The sequence below is a fragment of the Ipomoea nil genome, unplaced genomic scaffold (assembly GCF_001879475.1).
Source record: "Ipomoea nil cultivar Tokyo-kokei standard unplaced genomic scaffold, Asagao_1.1 scaffold1043, whole genome shotgun sequence".
Taxonomy (NCBI): Eukaryota; Viridiplantae; Streptophyta; class Magnoliopsida; order Solanales; family Convolvulaceae; genus Ipomoea; species Ipomoea nil.
The window spans coordinates 10,000,079-10,019,297 of record NW_017617471.1 but is presented as its reverse complement, the minus strand read 5'-3'; the positions used below and the strand labels follow the sequence as shown (position 1 = coordinate 10,019,297).

Genomic DNA, 19,219 nt, shown 5'->3' with positions numbered 1-19,219 from the left:
TACTCTAGTGTTGCTCAGATGAAACTACTGTATGTGCTAAATGAAACTAAAAAACAGAGTTCATTCAATAATGTATTGTCAAATGAAATTATAGTATACATAAAATGGTACTTTAATGTTGTTAAAATGAAACTAGTGTGTGTGAAAAATTAAACTAAAATTTAGAACCATAGAATAATATATATTGTCAAATGAACGTGGAGTGTAATTAAAACAATACTTTAGCATTATTATAATTAAACTAGTGTGTGGGGAAATGAAATAACAAAATAGAGCTCATACAATAATGTATATTGTCAAATAAAACTGTGGTAAAATTGAAAAGATACTTTGTATTGCTATAATGAAACAAGTGAGTGTGAAAAATGAAACTGAAAAACATAACAATATGGTAAAAAAAAAAAAAAAAAAAAAAAAAAAAGAAGCTAATGTGTCAAACTATAAAAAATAGAGCGTATATTGTCAAATGAAATTGTAGTTGATTTAAATTGATACTTTAGTGTTGCTATAATGAAACTAGTGTGCGTAGAAAATGAAACTAAATAATCGAGCAATGGTGCACGTAAGCTCCATCGGTGTACGTAACCGAGCAATTGTCAAATAAACTTAAGTATAATTAAAATGATACGACATTATTTCACTTTTTAAGTTTATAGTACATGCTGTTACATAGACCATGGTGCACGTAAGCTCCATCGGACAAAATACTTCATCCAGGAGACTAGTTCATTGGGAACAAAACTTCTTCCAGGGACCAGTCTACTAGATAATGAAGCTTTGTGCAATGGAAAGAGCTTTGTCCACTGGACGAAAGCTCTCCACACTCATCAGATGAAAACTCTCTAAAGCTTTTGTCCACATTGTTTACTGGATGTAATTATAGTGGATGAAGAGCTTCTTCTAGATTTGGTTTGGTTCACATAATCATTATATATATGTAGAGAGAAAGGGGGTCCATAATCACGTGCGAACTATTGAAGGATTGTACCATGCGCACTTACTACATAATTACACCGCACCGGATACGATGGCATTACAAAGGTCCTCAGGCATGTTTGGGAGTTGTTGCTGTGTAATTACGTAGTAGTTGCGGTGTAATCTTTCAGTAGTTCGCAGGATTATATATATATATATATATATATATATATATATATATATATATATAAATAACGGATCATGTAGTGAGAAAGAAGTCTTAGGTGAAAAATAGGATTTTATTAATCTCATCCATTGATTTAGTCCAGATCAACGGTCAGAATGAAGCAATTTAAAAAACAAATGCGGTGGCATTATGGTAATTTTGTGTAAGTTAATTTATTTTTTTGTCTTTCAGAGCATATTTCCTTTCTTATAGAGCACATTGTTATGCCTTTCAGAGCACAATATTGTGCCTTCTAGACCCACAATGATATGTCTTCCAGTGCACATTGTTATGTCTTCTGGTGCATTTTTTCCTTCTTGCAGAGCACAATGATATGCACAATGTTGTGCCTTTGAAGTGCATATCGATTTGCCTTAGAATGCATATTGTTGAGCATTCCAGAGCACATTGTTGAGCCTTCCAGAGTACATTATTTTGTCTTCCAGTTTTAAGATAATAGGTGTTATATATATATATATATATATATATATATATATATATATATATATATATATATATATATATATATATATATATATATATATATTTATTTATTTATTTATTTATTTATTTATTTATTTTAAAAGAGCATTTGATCTTGAATGAATCACTAATTACTAATTTTAGTTGAATATTGAAATTGTTTATGATTTGTGTTAAAGATAATGTATTAAATTTAGTCTTTTCAATAATTGTTTCATATTTTTTTTTGCCTTACAGTACACATTTTTGTGTTCCAATGCATATTCACCTTGATCTAAGATTGAGATTCAACTGCATTTTTCACCCTTCACCGCACCAGAGCCTATAACAATATCAATCATCTATTTGTCCAAATCTAACTATTGTAGAGTAGGAGGGGGAAATCGTGATAATATTTTAATAAATAATTCAAACTTTAAAGTGTATTTTATAACACTATATAGTGTGAACTTTGCCAATTTACAATCGTAAATTACAAAAATGATGTAATACCCAAAATCGTCCTCGACTATAGTGATTTTTCTCAATTTCGTCCTAAACGACTTTGGTGACCTAATATCGTCCCAGACTTTTGTGTTTCGCTCAATTTCGTCCTCCATTTGTTATTCCGTCAAATTGGTGTTAAATAAAGGGACAATTCAGTAATGTCAATATTGATCTTTCTTTACTTTCAACTTGTGAAGTGCGAAATTCCTCTTTCTTGTACGAATTACACCCAGAATTACTCCCGGACTTGCAAATCAAATTTTATATTCGCAGCTTTAGGAGTAATTCTGGGAGTAATTCGTAAAAAAAAAAAGGGATTTCGCAGTTCACATGTTTATGAGTAAAGAGATGCCAATATTAAAATTACTTAATTGTCTATTTATTTAACACCAAATGGACAGAATAACAAATGATGGACTAAATTGAGCAAAAGCACAAAAGTCTGGGACAAAATTGCGCGAAACACAAAAGTCTGGGACGATATTAGGTCACCAAAGTCGTTTAGGACGAAATTGAGAAAAACCACTATAATCGAGGACGATTTTGGGTATTAACTCATTTTATAACACTATATAGTGTGAACTTTGCCAATTTACAACCGTAAATTACAAAAATGATGTAATTAACTAATTCCAAACGAATTCTAGAATCATTAGTTCATTACAAAGCATTCCAACATTTAGATTCCACTAATTTAAATATCCAATCATACTCTTCTTTCATTAGTTCACTACAAAGCATTCCAACATCTAGATTCCAATGATTTAAGTATCCAATCACACTCTTCTTTCATTAGTTCATTAGAAAGCATTCCAACATCTAGATTCCAATAATTTAAATATCCAATCATACTCTTGTTTCATTAGTTCATTACAAAGCATTCCAACATTTAGATTCCAATAATTTAAATATCCAATCATACTCTTCTTTCATTAGTTCGTTGTAGAGCATTCCAACATCTAGATTCCAATAATTTAAGTATTCAATCATACTCTTCTTTATGGCCGAATTTCAAAAGTTAAATACATTTTTTTTGGTACATCAGCAGCCTCCCCACCGGAGGCGTTAAAGCATCCTAGGTTTCGGAACACCAAGAGCATCTACTCTGAGCTGCTCTTTTAAACTATCTGGCACAGCATTCAACACGTGAGTTCCCCCAAGGCATCTATTGCCCCAAATTTGCGAGGTTATTAGCACATTGATTTCCCTCACTGTAGATATGCGAGAAACGAATCGATCTAAGCTTTTTAACCAAGTATTTGCAATCAATAATAAGCGTGATAGCCGCCTCATCTTGATTCCTCTGATTATCCATGAGCGTCACCGTAGTCGCCGAATCCATTTCAACCCAAATCCTGAAAACCTTTTTCTCAAGCTGAGTCGTAGATCCTCCCTTAGACTCCACAACTCGGTTGAGAAGCTATCTGTGATCCCAATTTTGATAGTGTATCCTGCAATCCATCTCCCCTCATGGTCACAAAGGAGACCACAAGCGCTGGCCAAATCTGTGGTGGACTTTCTAGCATATGAGTTTTACTGTTTTAGTAGCAATACCAAACTACATAAGGAACATAACCCAATTCCATTGATTTAGACACTTGGTGAAAGCATCACCATAGACAACTTCAATTCTCAAGAATTTAAAAAATATAGAAAGAGACAAAAAAATAAAGAGAGTACTATACAAGATACTAGATTACCATTTACCAATTACTCAAGATTTAGACAAACCACAAATTTTTAGGAGCCGAGAGAATAATGGAGGGGAAAAAACAAGGAAAAAGAGTTGTGAGACAAAAAAAAAAAAAGAAGAAAGATATGATTAACGCTCCTAGCGAGCGCGTGGAGTGCATGTGTCTGGTTGGGCGCTTTTGGTGCCCTTCACGCACACCAACATGACTTTTTCATCTTTGGTGGGGTCCACTATGAACATAAAAAGCCAAGTGCAAGAACCTCAAACTTTCTCTCTCCTCTTTATCTATCTTCCACCTCACATTTGACCCCACAAAAAACAACAAAAATCAATTATTGAGAATGTTCTTATGGAATCAAGGCAAAAGCAAAAAGCATAATGATTAGTATACATGTATGGTACATTAATTTTGAGTTTTTGCCAATGACAACAGCATTTAATGTTGCCAAGTTACTTTCCTACAATATTAGCCTAAAAATCAAAATTAGGTAATTAAAAAAATGTGTTACTAAGATTAAGATTAAAAGACGTTTACTTCATTTCTTCATTTTTTTATTTTCATTTTTCCATTTCTTCATTTCTCTAGTTTCCTAATTTCTATTCCCTATTCATCCGGTTTTTCATTTCTCCAGATTTCTGATTTCATTAAATGCAATCATCTCATATAGTATTTGTACATTTCTACAACAAAGATAATAATAATAATAATAATAATAATAATAATAACAACAACAACAATAACAACAAAAGAAAGCACAACAAGCACAGAAAAGGGGAGGAAAACAAGCAAATAAAAGGAACCACCGACCGATGTGCATAGCATATCATAGCAAGATTCAAATAGCCAACCTTCAGGTACAAAGCACTGGCATTCAAAAAAAAAAAAAAAGGTACAAAGCACTGTTCACGCGCATTTTCCTCTACTCCTCCATTTGAAAAAGTCTAAATAAAAGTTCTCCAAAATTGTACATGAAGTTAGAAAAAGGAAATGAGATAAGCAATTGGAGAAATAATTTTAGTAAACAACTTCTCCAATTTTTATTTTTTTCACTTCTCAATTTTTCTATTTTTCTAAAAAATCCTCCATTTTTCCAAATTGGTAAACCACTTCTTAAATTGACAACAATAGAGAAAGGCAAGAACCAGATTCACCACTCCCAATTCCATTGGTCAACTCTACAAATGAAAAATAAAAAAATAAATAAAAAATTTAAAAGGAAATAATGAAAACAGAAAATAAAAAGATAGAAAAAACCTTTACTATCAGGCATGGTAGAAACCGAATCGGAACCAATAGGTTTTAGTTCAAAGCCGTTCCGGTTCTAAACAGAGAGAGAAACAAAAAAACAAAAAAAAACAAAAAAAAAAAGATCTAAAGGCTAAAAATGTACCCAAAAAAAAAAAAGTTTGAATTAACAATTTAAACCAGAATTGCCGATTCCAGTTTATCATTTTCTAGAACTGTGATCATGTAAACCGCAAGAGTACATCCAATATTATTTATTTCATTATATTAGTTAATGAAAGAAAACACAGTATCCTGATCCACACTTCACAAATATTACATTTCCACAAACAAATTCCAATGTTCATTTACTTAGAATCTACATTTCTTGAATGACTAGGAAACTTATCTTTTGTATTCTCAAACACTTGTTCTGAAATAATAGCCACATTACCATCAGCTCTCTTTATCTCCAAGTTAGCCTTCTGATACAAAGCAGTACCTCTTAGAGCATCTGAAATAGATCCAAATCCAAAGGCCATGGCAGCTTCTGCTTTGGCTCCGTAAACGAGCCTCTGCACCAGAACACCAAATAACGGATGAAATCAAGAAATGCATAAACACGGGCAGTCATGATTTTAGTTGAAGAAACAGCAGGAAAAACGGTAACCTTCATTTCCGAGAACTGGATAGCAGAGAAGCACATTGGGCATGGCTCACAAGACGCATATATTTCACAGTCTGATAGGTCAAGGCGGTTCAGCTTCTTACATGCCTGGAATCAGTAAACGGTGAGGTACTAGTAGAAGGTAAGACATTAAGACTGTTACAAAAGTAAAGGGAGAGTTTCTGAATGTGCTGTCATATAGAAAAGAGAATACAAAGCTCTATAAATAGGTGCTAGAAGACTACGAATATGAAACAAGTTTCCTATATGCCTGCCTACCTATAAATCCCTAAGACTGCCTAATCTATAGAGATTTCATATATCAAATAAATATTCCATAACAAAGACATTACATACATAGCAATGGAAGGGAACGTAACGCTGATATGATATATCAAACCTCTCTTATAGCTGTGACCTCGGCATGAGCAGTAGGGTCAGTGTTGTTATACATCATATTGTGGCAGCTAACAACAACTTCATCATTGCAAACAATAACAGCTCCAAATGGGGCTCCTTGACCACTTTCTACAGCTTTATAAGCTTCTTCAACTGCCCTTCTCATAAATTTTTCATCTCTATCCTGTGCAGCTGGTAGAAATAACCAACCAACACAGAAAGGAAGGAGTAAATCTAATGAAGGAAAGTTGCAGTAACACTTATTATTGCACTATGATGATAATAAGATTATACATCACATATCAATATAGCTTTCTACACAATAAGCAGAGAGCAGATTATATCTCACAACAAGCATAAGCCAATCTGTTTTATGGCTATACATTACTTAATTACACAAAGATCCAATTTTTTTAGCAGGAAGTTAAAAGCAACTATGAATCCTGTGTAGTCAAGCTTTGTAATTCAGAACCAAATATAGTACTGCAATTATTGACGGAGTAATTGTAATTCAATATTAAACTGGGAACATAATCTCTGATTAATTCAATACTGAACCGGGTGTTCAGAGGAAGATGCGCAATTTAAAATTTTCATATCATAAATCAAACTCAACCTCAGTGCAAGAACACTGAATCAATAGTACAATCGCAAAACCCAACAAGCAGATCAAGCCCCAGAAGCCCCAAAAGGGTATGCCTAAAACCCCAATCTTTGAAATTCTAGGAAGATTTTTAAATTTAAAAAAAAAAAAAAAAAAAAAAAAAGGTGAAGAAAACTACAAAAGTGATGCAACACAAAAAGTGAGAGGTCCAAACAGCCAACAGGATAGCAAAATAAATGTGAACACACCCTTTTGAGCTTTGAACAGTGAAAACTTGAAAGCACAGTATACTGGGGAATTCAAGAAATCTTACCATTGGCTTCTTCCATTGACGAATGGATGTTCTCAGGTTTGAAAGAGGGAAGAAGGGTAGGATTATTTGTATTTCATTTTATATATTTTTGTAAGTTAATTCTTCTTTTTTAGTACTAAAAATAAAAGTAAGTTTTATTTTTTTAAGTTTTATTGACTCTATCAGAATGCAGTATTATGTCTCCACGGAGACTTGAATCCACAATTTTTTATATTGAGAATATTCACAATTTTTTATATTGGGAGAGCAACTTGGCGTTAGTATACCACAAGATCAATCCTTAGCAAAGGTAAGTTTATTTAATTGCCTTAATGCCTTTAAGAATTATATGGGGCTTTTAGTTTAAAGAATAAAAAATAAAGTGGCCAAGACCCTGTGGTATAATAGTAAGAGGTTGTGAATTTGAGTCTCAGTGAAGACGATATAATAAAAAATGAGTTAATATCCAAAATGGTCCTCGACTATAGTGATTTTTTTTTTAATTTTGTCCTAAACGATTTTGGTGTCTTAATATAGTCCCAGAGTTCTGTGCTTTTACTCAATTTAGTCCCAAATTTTTGTGTTTTTGCTCAATTTAGTCCTCTCATTTGTTATTCCGTCCATTTGTTGTTAAATAAATAAACAATTCAGTAATTTTAATATTGACATCTCTTTACTCATAGACATGTGAAGTGAGAAATCCATCTTTTTTACGAATTACTCCCAAAATCACTCTTAAACCTGCGAATATAAAACTTGATTCGTAGGTATGGGAGTAATTCTTGGTGTAATTCGTGCAAGAAAGACGGATTTCTCACTTCACATATTGAAAGTAAAGAGAGGTCAATATTGATATTATTGAATTGTTCCTTTATTTAACACCAATTTGACGGAATAACAAACGGAGGACTAAATTGAGCGAAACACAAAAGTCTAGGACAATATTAGGTCACCAAAGTCATTTAGGACGAAATTGAAAAAAACCACTATAGTCGAGGACAATTTTGAGTATTAACTCAATAAAAAATAAAGTGAATAGAATAAATCTCTAAATCTTTATATTCTATATCTCTATATATGAGCAAAATGAAGCAGGTGAAATTTTCAAGCTCACGCGAAATGACGACGTTGTAATAGTCTTATAATATTAAACTAGTATTTGTCTTGTGCGATGCACGGAAAATATGTTATAAAAATATACTCTATATGAGGTTTATTCATATATAAAATTTTTGTTATTTAGTAATTATTATGTGTGAATTCCTATAATAAAATTATAAACATAAATATATTTACAATTAAAATAATATTTAAGGTGGGTGATTACTACAAATCGTAAACTATATTAAAAATTATAAAAAGTGGTTGATTTGTGAACATTTGTTGGAGTTGACAAGTTTGTGCCTTGAAAGGCATATATACTTTCAGAGTTTTTTCCCAAAATGGTCCCTCGACTATCGCTCATTCTCAATTTTGCATTTCGACTTTTAATTGCACCCAATGTGATCCCTTGACTTTTAAAAACTCCCCCAAATTGGTCCTCCGTTAGAAATTCCGTCTATTGAGTGTTAAAATGAAGGGCATTTTTGTCCGTTTACCTATTATATGCCTAATATACTCTAAAAAATAGTCGAGGGACCATTTTGAGAATAGTCGAGGGACCATTTTGGGAAAAATTCATTTATTTATTTCTATTTTTTTAAGACTATCATATTAGAATTTTTATAGATTTTTTTTTTCTTACAAATATAAATAGTTTTTAAACTTTCTCTACAATTTTTTCCTTCTGTCTAAACATACAAATTGTTCATCTATCCCTATCAAGTTTTACAATAAGTTTTGTACTTTGGTAAACAAGTTTAACTTTCAAATTTAAGTTTATTAATATTCATATATAAAATACAAACAAACTTCAAAATGACAAGAACTTGTAATATTGAAAAATGATGAGGCTTTTAGGTTTAAAATTGCTTGTTTTGTGCTAATTATTTTTGCATTTGGTTTATTTTACTTGTCCTTTAACACATAAAATTGATAGCTATAGTTATAGACTCTCTTTAGCATGATGTACTTCTTGGTAGATAGGCATTTGGAAATGGTAGTTATGATTTGTACTAACTTTGGAATGAAACTAATGGCCTTACAAGTTAAGTTAAGCCAACTTTTCAAAAATATTTTCTAAGATTTTGTCATTGACCGAGAAGTGACGCGTACTTCTCAGTTCCAAGAAGTGCTAGAAGCATAGCAATTGATTGTAAAAATAATAATTTTATTTTCAAAGGCATACTGACCGAGAAATGAAGCGTACATTTTGGGTGTCTAAACTGATAAAAATAGTAATGTTATTTTTAGTGGTAAAAATAATATTTAATGTGATACATAGTGATTGATTGTCTATTGAAGTTTGTGTGTGTGTGTGTGGGGGGGTATATATATATATATATATATATATATATATATATATATATATGAAATAAAAAGTATATGAGTATTATATTTTTGAAACTTACGGAACTTATTGTAAAATTTGATAGGAATAGAGGGAAGTTGGTATGTTTAGATAGAAGGAAAAAATTTGTAGAGAAAGTTTAAAATTTTGACTTTTGATTGTGGATTTTAACTATTTATATTTGTAAGAAAAAAAATGTATAGAAATTCTAATTTGATAGTCTTAAAAAATGGAAATAAACAAAAATGAAATAAATAAATGAGTTTTTCCCAAAATGATCCCTCGACTATTCCCAAAATGGTCCCTCGACTATTTTTCAGAGTATATTAGGCATATAATAGGTAAACGGACGAAAATGCCCTTCATTTTAACACTCAATAGACGGAATTTCTAACGGAGGACCGATTTGGGGGAGTTTTTAAAAGTCAAGGGACCACATTGGGTGCAATTAAAAGTCGAAATGCAAAATTAAGAATGAGCGATAGTCAAGGGATCATTTTGGAAAAAAACTCTATACTTTCATATTTTGACTATCATGTCTGTATGTCATCTTTTCATTTAATTTGGGTATACGTTGGTAGTTTTTTAAGACAAGTCTGTCATGGATTGCAGTTCATGAGTTTGTGATTTTTGGCTTGTTTAGACAATTATGCCTTCATGGCATCTGTTTAATTCACTATTATAATTTATAATTTTTTTGAAGTTCTTGCAAGAGGACATGGTTTAGGGTTTGGTGGGGTCCACTATGAAGATAAACAATCAAATCTTCCCGCAAGACCTCAAACCTTCTCTCTTCCTTGTCTCTCTCTTCCACTTCACATTTAACCTCACAAAACACAACAAAAATCAAGTAATGAGAATGCTCTTATAGAATCAAAGGCAAAGTTTTAGAATAATAAAATCCCTTGAATGAGTTTTTCACAAATGGAAGCGGAAGATTTTGCAAAACTTTTCAAAAAAAGGGAATAGCAGGTGAGAAGTGGGACCTGCAAAACAAAGTTTCCTGTGAATTATATTAAAACAGTGGGGCCCAGGTGAGAATAACAAGGAGGATTAAGACGAAAAAAAAATTAAAATATGGAGATAAAATAGTGTGTCTACAAAAAGTTGAAAAAAAATTTAAAGAAGAGTTTTTGTGATTGAGTGAGATAATGGATGATGAGATGAATGTTGGGACCCATAAAAATTTGAGGTAAAATCTCCCACTATTGAAGATGCCCTTACTATACATATATATAGTACATCAATTTTGAGTTTTTGCCTTTTGAGTATTGCTTTAAAATGTTGCCAAGTCCATTGGTCAACTCTACAAATGAAAAGTGAGAAAAAAAATTAAAATTTTAAAAGGCAATAATGAAAACAAAAAGTAAAAGGATAGAAAAAACCTTTACTATCAGGCATGGTAAAAATCGAAACAGAACCCAATAAGTTTTAGGTCAAAGCCGATCGGTTCCCATTTTGAACAGAGAGAGAAAGAAAATGACCTAAAGGCTAAAAATGTATCAAAATAAAAGTTCGAATTAGCAGTTCAAACTAGAACCACCGTCAATTCCAATTTATCATTTTCCAGAATCGTAATCCAACGGTTCAGAACTGCAACTGAACCGCGCTCATCCCTAATTGTGATTGACTAATTTGCCAACCTCATCCAATCTTGGGCACAAACAAGAACTTCTACAATTTTTAGAATTAAAGAACCAGTAAAAGAATTTAAGACTCTTCCATTGGGTACTAAATATAGATTTAGAATCCCCAATAGAGATAGGAACAACAAGCACATTCCTATCCAATTTATTCTAATTTATTTAATTAAACATGTCAAGGTAAACCGTTAGAGTACACCCAATATTATTTATTTCATCATATTAGTTAATGAAAGAAAACACAGTATCCTGATCCACACTTCACAAATATTACATTTCCACAAACAAATTCCAACCTTCATTTACTTAGAATACACATTTCTTAATGAAAAGGAAACTTAGCTTTTGTATTCTCAAACACTTGTTCTGCAATAATAGCCACATTACCATCAGCTCTCTTTATCTCCAAGTCAGCCTTCTGATACAAAGAAGTACCTCTTAGAGCATCTGAAATAATACTATTAGATTCAAATCCAACAGCAATGGCAGCTTCTGATTTGGCTCCGTAAACGAGCCTCTGCACCAGAATACCAAATAATGGATGAAATCAGGAAATGCATAAACAAGGGCAGTCATGATTTTAGTTGAAGAAACAGCAGGAAAAATGGTAACCTTCATTTCCGAGAACTGGATAGCAGAAAAGCACATCGGGCATGGCTCACAAGACGCATATATTTCGCAGTCTGATAGCTTAACGCGGTTCAGGTTTTTACATGCCTGAAATCAGTAAGGGAGAGTTTCTGAATGTGCTGTCGTATATTGTTTCAAACTGTCATATAAAAAAGAGAATACAAAGTCCTATAAATAGGTGCTAGAAGACTAGAATATGAAACAAGTTTTCTATATGTCTACCTACCTAATTCTCTAATACTGCCAAATCTATAGAGATCTCATATATCAAATATATATTCCATAACAAAGACATTACATAAGGGAACGTAACACTGATATGATATATCAAACCTCTCTTATAGCTGTGACCTCGGCATGAGCAGTAGGGTCAGTGTTGTTATACACCATGTTGTGGCAGCTAACAACAACTTCATCATTGCAAACAATAACAGCACCAAATGGGGCTCCTTGACCACATTCTACAGCTTTATAAGCTTCTTCAATTGCTCTTCTCATGAATTTTTCATCTCTATCCTGTGTAGCTGCTAGAAATAACCAACCAACACAGAAAGAAAAAAGTGAGAGGTCCAAACAATCAACAGGATAGCAAAATAAATGTGAACACACCCTTTTGAGCTTTGAACAGTGAAAACTTGAAAGCACAGTGTACTGGGGAATTCAAGAAATCTTACCATTGGCTTCTTCCATTGACGAGTGGATGTTTTCAGATTTGAAAGAGAGAAGAAGGGTAGTAAGAATTATATTTAATATTTGTAGTTCATTTTATATATATATATATTTTGTAAGTTACTCCGTAATTCATTCTTTTCAGTACTCATATGTTGGCATGTGAAATTGATTTGGATTCATATCGATATGGATACGTGGCATGTGAAATTGGTACTATGCTTCAGCAGTGTCCGTGTGTAATTCTTGATTTTGGGAATTTTTTGTACTTTACCCTAAGGGGCGTTTGGTTCACGGAATCTTTGATTACCCCAGATAATACGATTACCTGAAAGTAAGTAATGTGAGATTTTAGGAATGTAAAATTATCTGATGTGTTTGATTAAAGTTATAGTAATGTAACATTAACTTGTTTGGTTGAAGGTTATATTTTAGGTTATATTACATCAATTACTTAAATCATTATTGGAAATTCTGAAATTTCCGACCACCTGAAAGTGATCTTAAATCAAGTTGAAAGTCTTGTTCCGATCACTTTTGGTATCCGGAAAAACCTTTGTTGCTATTTCCGACCACTTTTTGGACTTTTTGGTATCAACTTAATTTAAGATCATTTTCAGGTGGTCGGAAATTTCAGAATTTCCAGTAGTGAATGTTATCCTCATAGAAATTGAAAGGTGTAAATTGTAAATTTTTTTTTTCATAATTCCAAATTTAAAAAGATGGTTGTAATAATAATAATAATAATAATAATAATAATAATAATAATAATAATAATAATAATTGAATAATGAGGTCTATGTAATGAATAGAAGGGAAATAAATGAGGGTAATTTTGAAATATTGAAAAGTAATCTCATATTACCTAACCAAAATTTGGTAATCACATTACCTCAAATATACTCCAATTTCCTACGTAACAGTAATATTGCATTACTTACCGTCTCATATTACCTAAACTAAACATGGTAATCTAATATTACCTTTCTCATATTACCTCCTTGAACCAAACACCCCCTAATTATTTTTGGTTTCAATTCGATTTACTTTTTGACTTTTGAGGCTTTTTGCATTTTGCATTTTCCTTTTTCCATCATTATTTGCTTTTCACGGTTGGTGTCATGAGGTGATCAACATCATATATTCATATCGCCTCGTCACTGGAATATTCAACCGACCCCATCTTGTCTCTCTTTCCTATATCACCATAAACTTGATAATACGTGGTCGTCACCATAACAATTTTTACTTGTAGTACAAGTGACAATGTCATTCTAACAACTTTTACTTCTAAGTAGAAGTAAGTGACAATGTCATTCTAACAACTTTTATTTCTAAATAGAAGTAAATGACAATGTCATTAAATAGTGATGGGGTGGGGACTAATGTAGATTGTCATGGAGTAACGAGTAAATTGATGTGGAAAATAAACACGAACACTTGAATTTAATTTGTTTGTGATATACTTTGATATCTTATTTCTTGGAAGAATTTTTGAGATAGCGTTTGGTTCGGGTAATCAGATCGAGTTAATAATGTTATATTACCATGTTTAGTTAAGTTATGAGGTTATCAAGTAATGTTATATTACCTCAAAACTGATGTGGCGGTAATATTTCAATGTAATGTGATTACCTCCATGTAATCTTAGATTACATTGAATTATTCCAACTTTACCTTTTTTTTACTAATCTTTATAATAATAATAATAATAATAATAATAATAATAATAATAATAATAATAATAATAATAATAATAATAATAATAATAATAATAATAATAATAATAATAATCTCTCTCTCTCTCCCTCACACACACATATAGGATCGCGTTCAGGTGCGAACTGCCCGCTCAAGAAAAAATTGAGAACCATCCAGCGCTCGCCACGTGTCCAGATCTAAGTGCACCTGACGTTATAACTAGGTGTACTTATAGTTATAAGTAGATACACCTAGGTGCATGTATGTTTGCGGGTGGTTTTCACTGGTACTAACACCGCTTAACTCCGATCCTCCGAAAGAACAAAAGTGATGCCAAACAGAACGAACTCAGATCAATGAATGTTAACAAGGTAAAATTACATGCACTTGTAGGTAAAAGTATGTGCACTTGTAAGTGATTTTACCTACACTTTTTACTTACAAAAGTGCACCAACTACTTGCACATATAACACATTTACATGTACCAAAGGACATGTGGTGCGCGCGGGATGGTTCTCAGTTCTCTCCTGGGCGGCTGTTCGCATGAGAGTGCGCCCCTATATATACATATAAGGTGAGTTTCTAGTGCAAATCAACCTTAACATGTGAACTCGTGGATTGATGCGGTGCATTGATTTCGTGCATATATATATATATATATATATATATATATATATATATATATATATATATATATATATATATATAACCCCTGAACCACACACAATAATATTAAATTCTCAAAATCTCACATTACCTTCTTAGAAGCAATCCTATTACCTATGATAATCTAAGATTCTATGAATCAAACGCGCTTTCTAAAGGATCATATTAATGTTCTTATTACCTAGCTAGGATAATCTAAGATTCTATGAATCAAACGCTTTCTGAAGGGAATCATACTAATGTTGATAACAAATTGTGGTAGTATTGGATTTACCTATGTGATTTAATTGATTAATTGCTAGCTCGTTTTTGTTCCTTGGTATTTAACCAAAAACTCTAATTGTAAAAGTTAATTATGACTTTTTATATAGTTACAATAACATATTGTGTTAGTGTTGGAGTTATCTAAATTGAATTAATATATTAATAATTAATTAATGAATTAATTCAATATGGGTACTTTTGCGTTTTTTAAGGCTAGCCCCTTTGGGGTCAAACTAGTCTATATAAATAGTGTTGTCCTTTTTTTGAAAAGATCAGAGATGAGAAGAGATTTTTGACAGAAAAAGAAAATAGTTTTTCATGTAAAATCTTTGGAAATTTTCATGTGCCCGGCCGATGGACGAATTAGAGGCCAGACAATTGCACAGTTCAAGTTTTGATTCGGTTAATACACGCTTTAAGGGTAAGATTGCTCAACCCATCAATAACATAGAATATATCATATATGAAAAAGCGATTATGATTCTCTGCATGTATGTGTATATTTTTCTAACAAAGGTTTAGTGTTGAATGTAGTTAGTTACTCTACAAATGTAGTTAGTTTGATGTTGAACTGTAATCTGATCTGTAGGGAAAATTTAATGTACTGTGTTAGTTTTTGTGATGAAAATGAACAAAATGTTACATATATAATAGTAATCTGTAGTGCATAATATAAGATATCCAAACCTTTCATATATTAACTGCCAAATCCAGAATAAGTCAAGTGTTCCCAAAAGTCATACAACTAGTTTCAAAGTAGTACTTCAAAGTAAATTGATACCAAAAAACATCTAGTACTACACAAAACAAAAAGAGTTGAGAACTACTACTTCAAAACAAAAACACACTCCTTGGACATAGATAGATGTTCTTAACCACATATATGGTGAATGAAATCACATAGTAAGTAAGAACTAAAGTAACCTAGGATAGGCCAGAACTTTGGAATAATTAAGACTAGAAGATATCATGCTTGAGTCATATCTCTTTGACTAAACTGTAAAGATAAGAAAAGATATTAGGCCAGAGATAAAGGAGAAAATCATCAAAATCCTAAGAGATTACACGGATATATGATCTTCGCATAGGAACCTAATAACAAGCCTGAGATAGACAAGAAGATAATTTTTCATAGGTTATTAGTAAATCCTAACGAGAAGCACTTGTTATGTAGAAAATGAGGTATCTGACTAACAAAGAAGGGGATCATAGGTCACGGGTTTGGCACAAAATCTAGAATGGTAGTTATATAGACTTTTCATAAAAATTTAAATTAAAAACAATTTTAAAACAAAGTGTACCACCGCTCAAAGGCATAGTGATAGGCAACGAAAGTCTTAAGTTTGTGGTAACCAATGTAGTTTTGGCACCCAAACCATCTACATGGAAAATGTGTGTAGGCTACACAAACATCAACATGGCTTGCCTAATAGACCTATATCATCTATTAAGCCCAGATTAACTACTGGATAAAAGAGTTCTACTACATGGACTCCCAAATCTTACTCTTTAAAAATTTTACTCCATGATGTGGTGGGCACTGATAAGCTACTTTTTTCATGTAGGTCCCCATACAAGTGTCTGCATCAAGATTTTGTGTGTGAAAGTAAAAGTTGAGAGTAGAAAATGAGAGTACATATAGTATTTTCTTGGATGAAATGGCTAGTTGTGAGTTACTTAGCTTCATATATGCAATCCAAGGTTATCACTCAAATTTCTTAGTAGAAGAAAACTTGGAAAAAATATCTTTTGTAACAATAGACAACATATTTTGCTATGTCGTCATGCTGTTCGATTTTAAAACACTTATCAAAGGATGATAAATAGTTCCTTTAAAGACCTATTAAGAAATATCATATAAACCTATATGAATGACATGTTAATAAAAAGAAAAACTTTAGCAAATATTCGGCTAAAACTTTTGAAATGATGATGAAACACAACCTAAGGTTAAACCTTAAGAAGTGCACCTTTGCATGAAGTGTGCATAGGAAAATTTTTAGTGTATATGGCAACGAGGGACATAGAGCCCATCATGGGTAAAGTAAGAGTCATATATGGTTAGATAGAGCCATAGAGGTTCATTCTCCCATTTTGAAATTTATTCTTAATTAAGTAATTTATTACTTATATTTATAACATGTGTTATTTTGTGAGTTTTATATTTGTTATGTATGATAATAGTTATTTAACTTGAATATATGAACTATTATTTTGAGATCTAGTTATGAAAAATATTTATATGAAAGTAAACTTTCTATATTTTTAAAGACTAGTGGCCTCTTCTACCATTGTTATGTCATAGAATCGTGTTCACCATCCATGTTCAAATGGTGAACACGGTTCCAAACGGTAACAGTGCCTATGGGCACCGTTATCTTCCACCAATCTTTCTTTCTTTTTTTTTTTTTTTTTTTTTTTAAACAGCGCGACTTTTCTTCTTCATATTCACATTTTGCGGTTTCACTTTCTCTTCGCGCAAGTTTCTTCAACACTTATAAATTATGAATGTACAGGTATGGATTTATGAATGTGCAGTTATGAAATTATGAATTTTCTTTTATGAGATTATGAATTTTCTTTTATGAGATTATGAATTTTCTGTTATGAAATTATGAATTTTCTTTTATGATATTATGAATGCACAGAAAATTCATAATTACATAAATGTAAATTCATAATCTCATAACAGAAAATTCATAATTTAATAAATGTAAATTCTACCATAACACAAACAAAAGAATAACACCCATTTGGTGCTGTTATTGTTTGCAACGATGAAGTTGTTGTTAGCTGCCACAACATGGTACTCAACAACACTAACCCTACTGCTCATGCAGAGCTCACAGCTATAAGAGAGGTTATTAATTTCATATATCATATCACCCTTCCCCTCCATTCCTATATATATATATATATATATATATATATATATATATATATATATATATATATATATATGTAATGTCTTAATCTCTTACCTTAGCTTCTATATCACCATTTACTGATTCCAGACATGTAAAAATCTGAACCGCCCGTGCTTTTCTGCTATCCAGTTCTCGCAAATGAAGGTTACCATTTTTCCTGCTGTTTTTTCAACTAAAATCATGACTGCCCATGTTTACACATTTCTTGATTTCATCCATTATTTGGTATTCTGGTGCAGAGGCTCGTTTACGGAGCCAAAGCAGAAGCTGCCATGGCCTTTGGATTTGGATCTATTTCAAATGCTCTAAGAGGTACTGCTTTGTATCAGAAGGCTGACTTGGAGATAAAGAGAGCTGATGGTAATGTGGCTATTATTGCAGAACAATTGTTTGAGAATACAAAATATAAGTTTCCTAGTCATTCAAGAAATGTATATTCTAAGTAAATGAACATTGGGATTTGTTTGTGGAAATGTAATATTTGTGAAGTGTGGCTCAGGATGCTGTGTTTTCTTTCATTAACTAGCATAATGAAATAATATTGGGTGTACTCTCACTTTTTTCTTACAGTTTACATGACATGTTTGATTAAATAAATTAGAATAAAAGTGCACCATAATTTTTAGTTTGATTAAAAGTGGACCGTAGTTTGATATTAAAAACTTAGGGAGGTTCTTACGGTGTTGAACCTACAACAAAAACAAGAATTCAAGTGATTAACAAAAACTTATGGAATGGTATTTTGATTAATAAAAATCAAGAATTAATTAATAAAAGTACGTGTTCTAAATCTAGTTTTTCAATTTGAAGAAAGATGAGAATAATGAAATTAATCAACTAAAAAGAAAGACAAATAAATGATAAAAAAGTAATATTATTGGGAAAAACAAAGATTGAATTCAAGTGAGAAATTTATTACATTGTTAAATTAAAAATAAAAATTTCTAATATCTTAATTTATATCTGTGAGAAATTGATATTCAATGTAATTGTCACTCTCGTGTGTAAATATGTGATTAAACTATGCAAATATTACTATTGTAGTAACTTACAAAATTCAACTAATTAAGCACAAATAATATAAAGTCACCTAAAAAACCACACACTCTTGTGTAGTCCTGATCTCTTCTTGTGTGTTTGCAATGTCTAAGTTAACCTCACTACATAACAAACAAGAATCACATCTATTTCGTATCTTTTTAGTACTTTGGCCAAGAATCTTGTTAGTGCGACATCATATTATACATTTATGCACCTTTTGTCCCTCATTTTAGTGTTA

At 31.7% G+C, this 19,219-nt stretch overlaps 1 protein-coding gene and 1 long non-coding RNA gene across 4 annotated transcripts; one reads left to right on the top strand and one right to left on the bottom strand.

Annotated features, from left to right (window-relative positions):
* Window positions 1–5,275: 5,275 nt before the first annotated feature.
* LOC109181807 (guanine deaminase-like) lies at window positions 5,276–12,493 on the bottom strand. 3 transcript variants are annotated; one of them, XM_019331724.1, is made up of 5 exons: window positions 12,387–12,493; window positions 12,046–12,239; window positions 11,695–11,799; window positions 11,518–11,599; window positions 5,276–5,530 (listed from the first exon to the last, which is right to left on the bottom strand). In XM_019331724.1, exons 1-5 carry the CDS (start codon window positions 12,400–12,402, stop codon window positions 5,397–5,399), a joined length of 531 nt encoding a protein of 176 aa, XP_019187269.1. In that variant the 5' UTR covers window positions 12,403–12,493; the 3' UTR covers window positions 5,276–5,396. The 3 variants fall into 3 exon arrangements, with proteins under 3 accessions (XP_019187269.1, XP_019187270.1, XP_019187268.1); XM_019331725.1 differs by lacking the exons at window positions 11,518–11,599; window positions 11,695–11,799; window positions 12,046–12,239; window positions 12,387–12,493 and adding exons at window positions 5,699–5,803; window positions 6,096–6,286; window positions 7,012–7,093 and having other exon boundaries at window positions 5,276–5,603; XM_019331723.1 differs by lacking the exons at window positions 11,518–11,599; window positions 11,695–11,799; window positions 12,046–12,239; window positions 12,387–12,493 and adding exons at window positions 5,699–5,803; window positions 6,096–6,328; window positions 7,012–7,042 and having other exon boundaries at window positions 5,276–5,603.
* Window positions 12,494–18,024: 5,531 nt separating this feature from the next.
* Window positions 18,025–18,492, top strand: LOC109181808. Its single transcript, XR_002054280.1, has 2 exons — window positions 18,025–18,084; window positions 18,180–18,492. It is a non-coding gene; the product is annotated as an uncharacterized LOC109181808 (long non-coding RNA).
* Window positions 18,493–19,219: the final 727 nt, after the last annotated feature.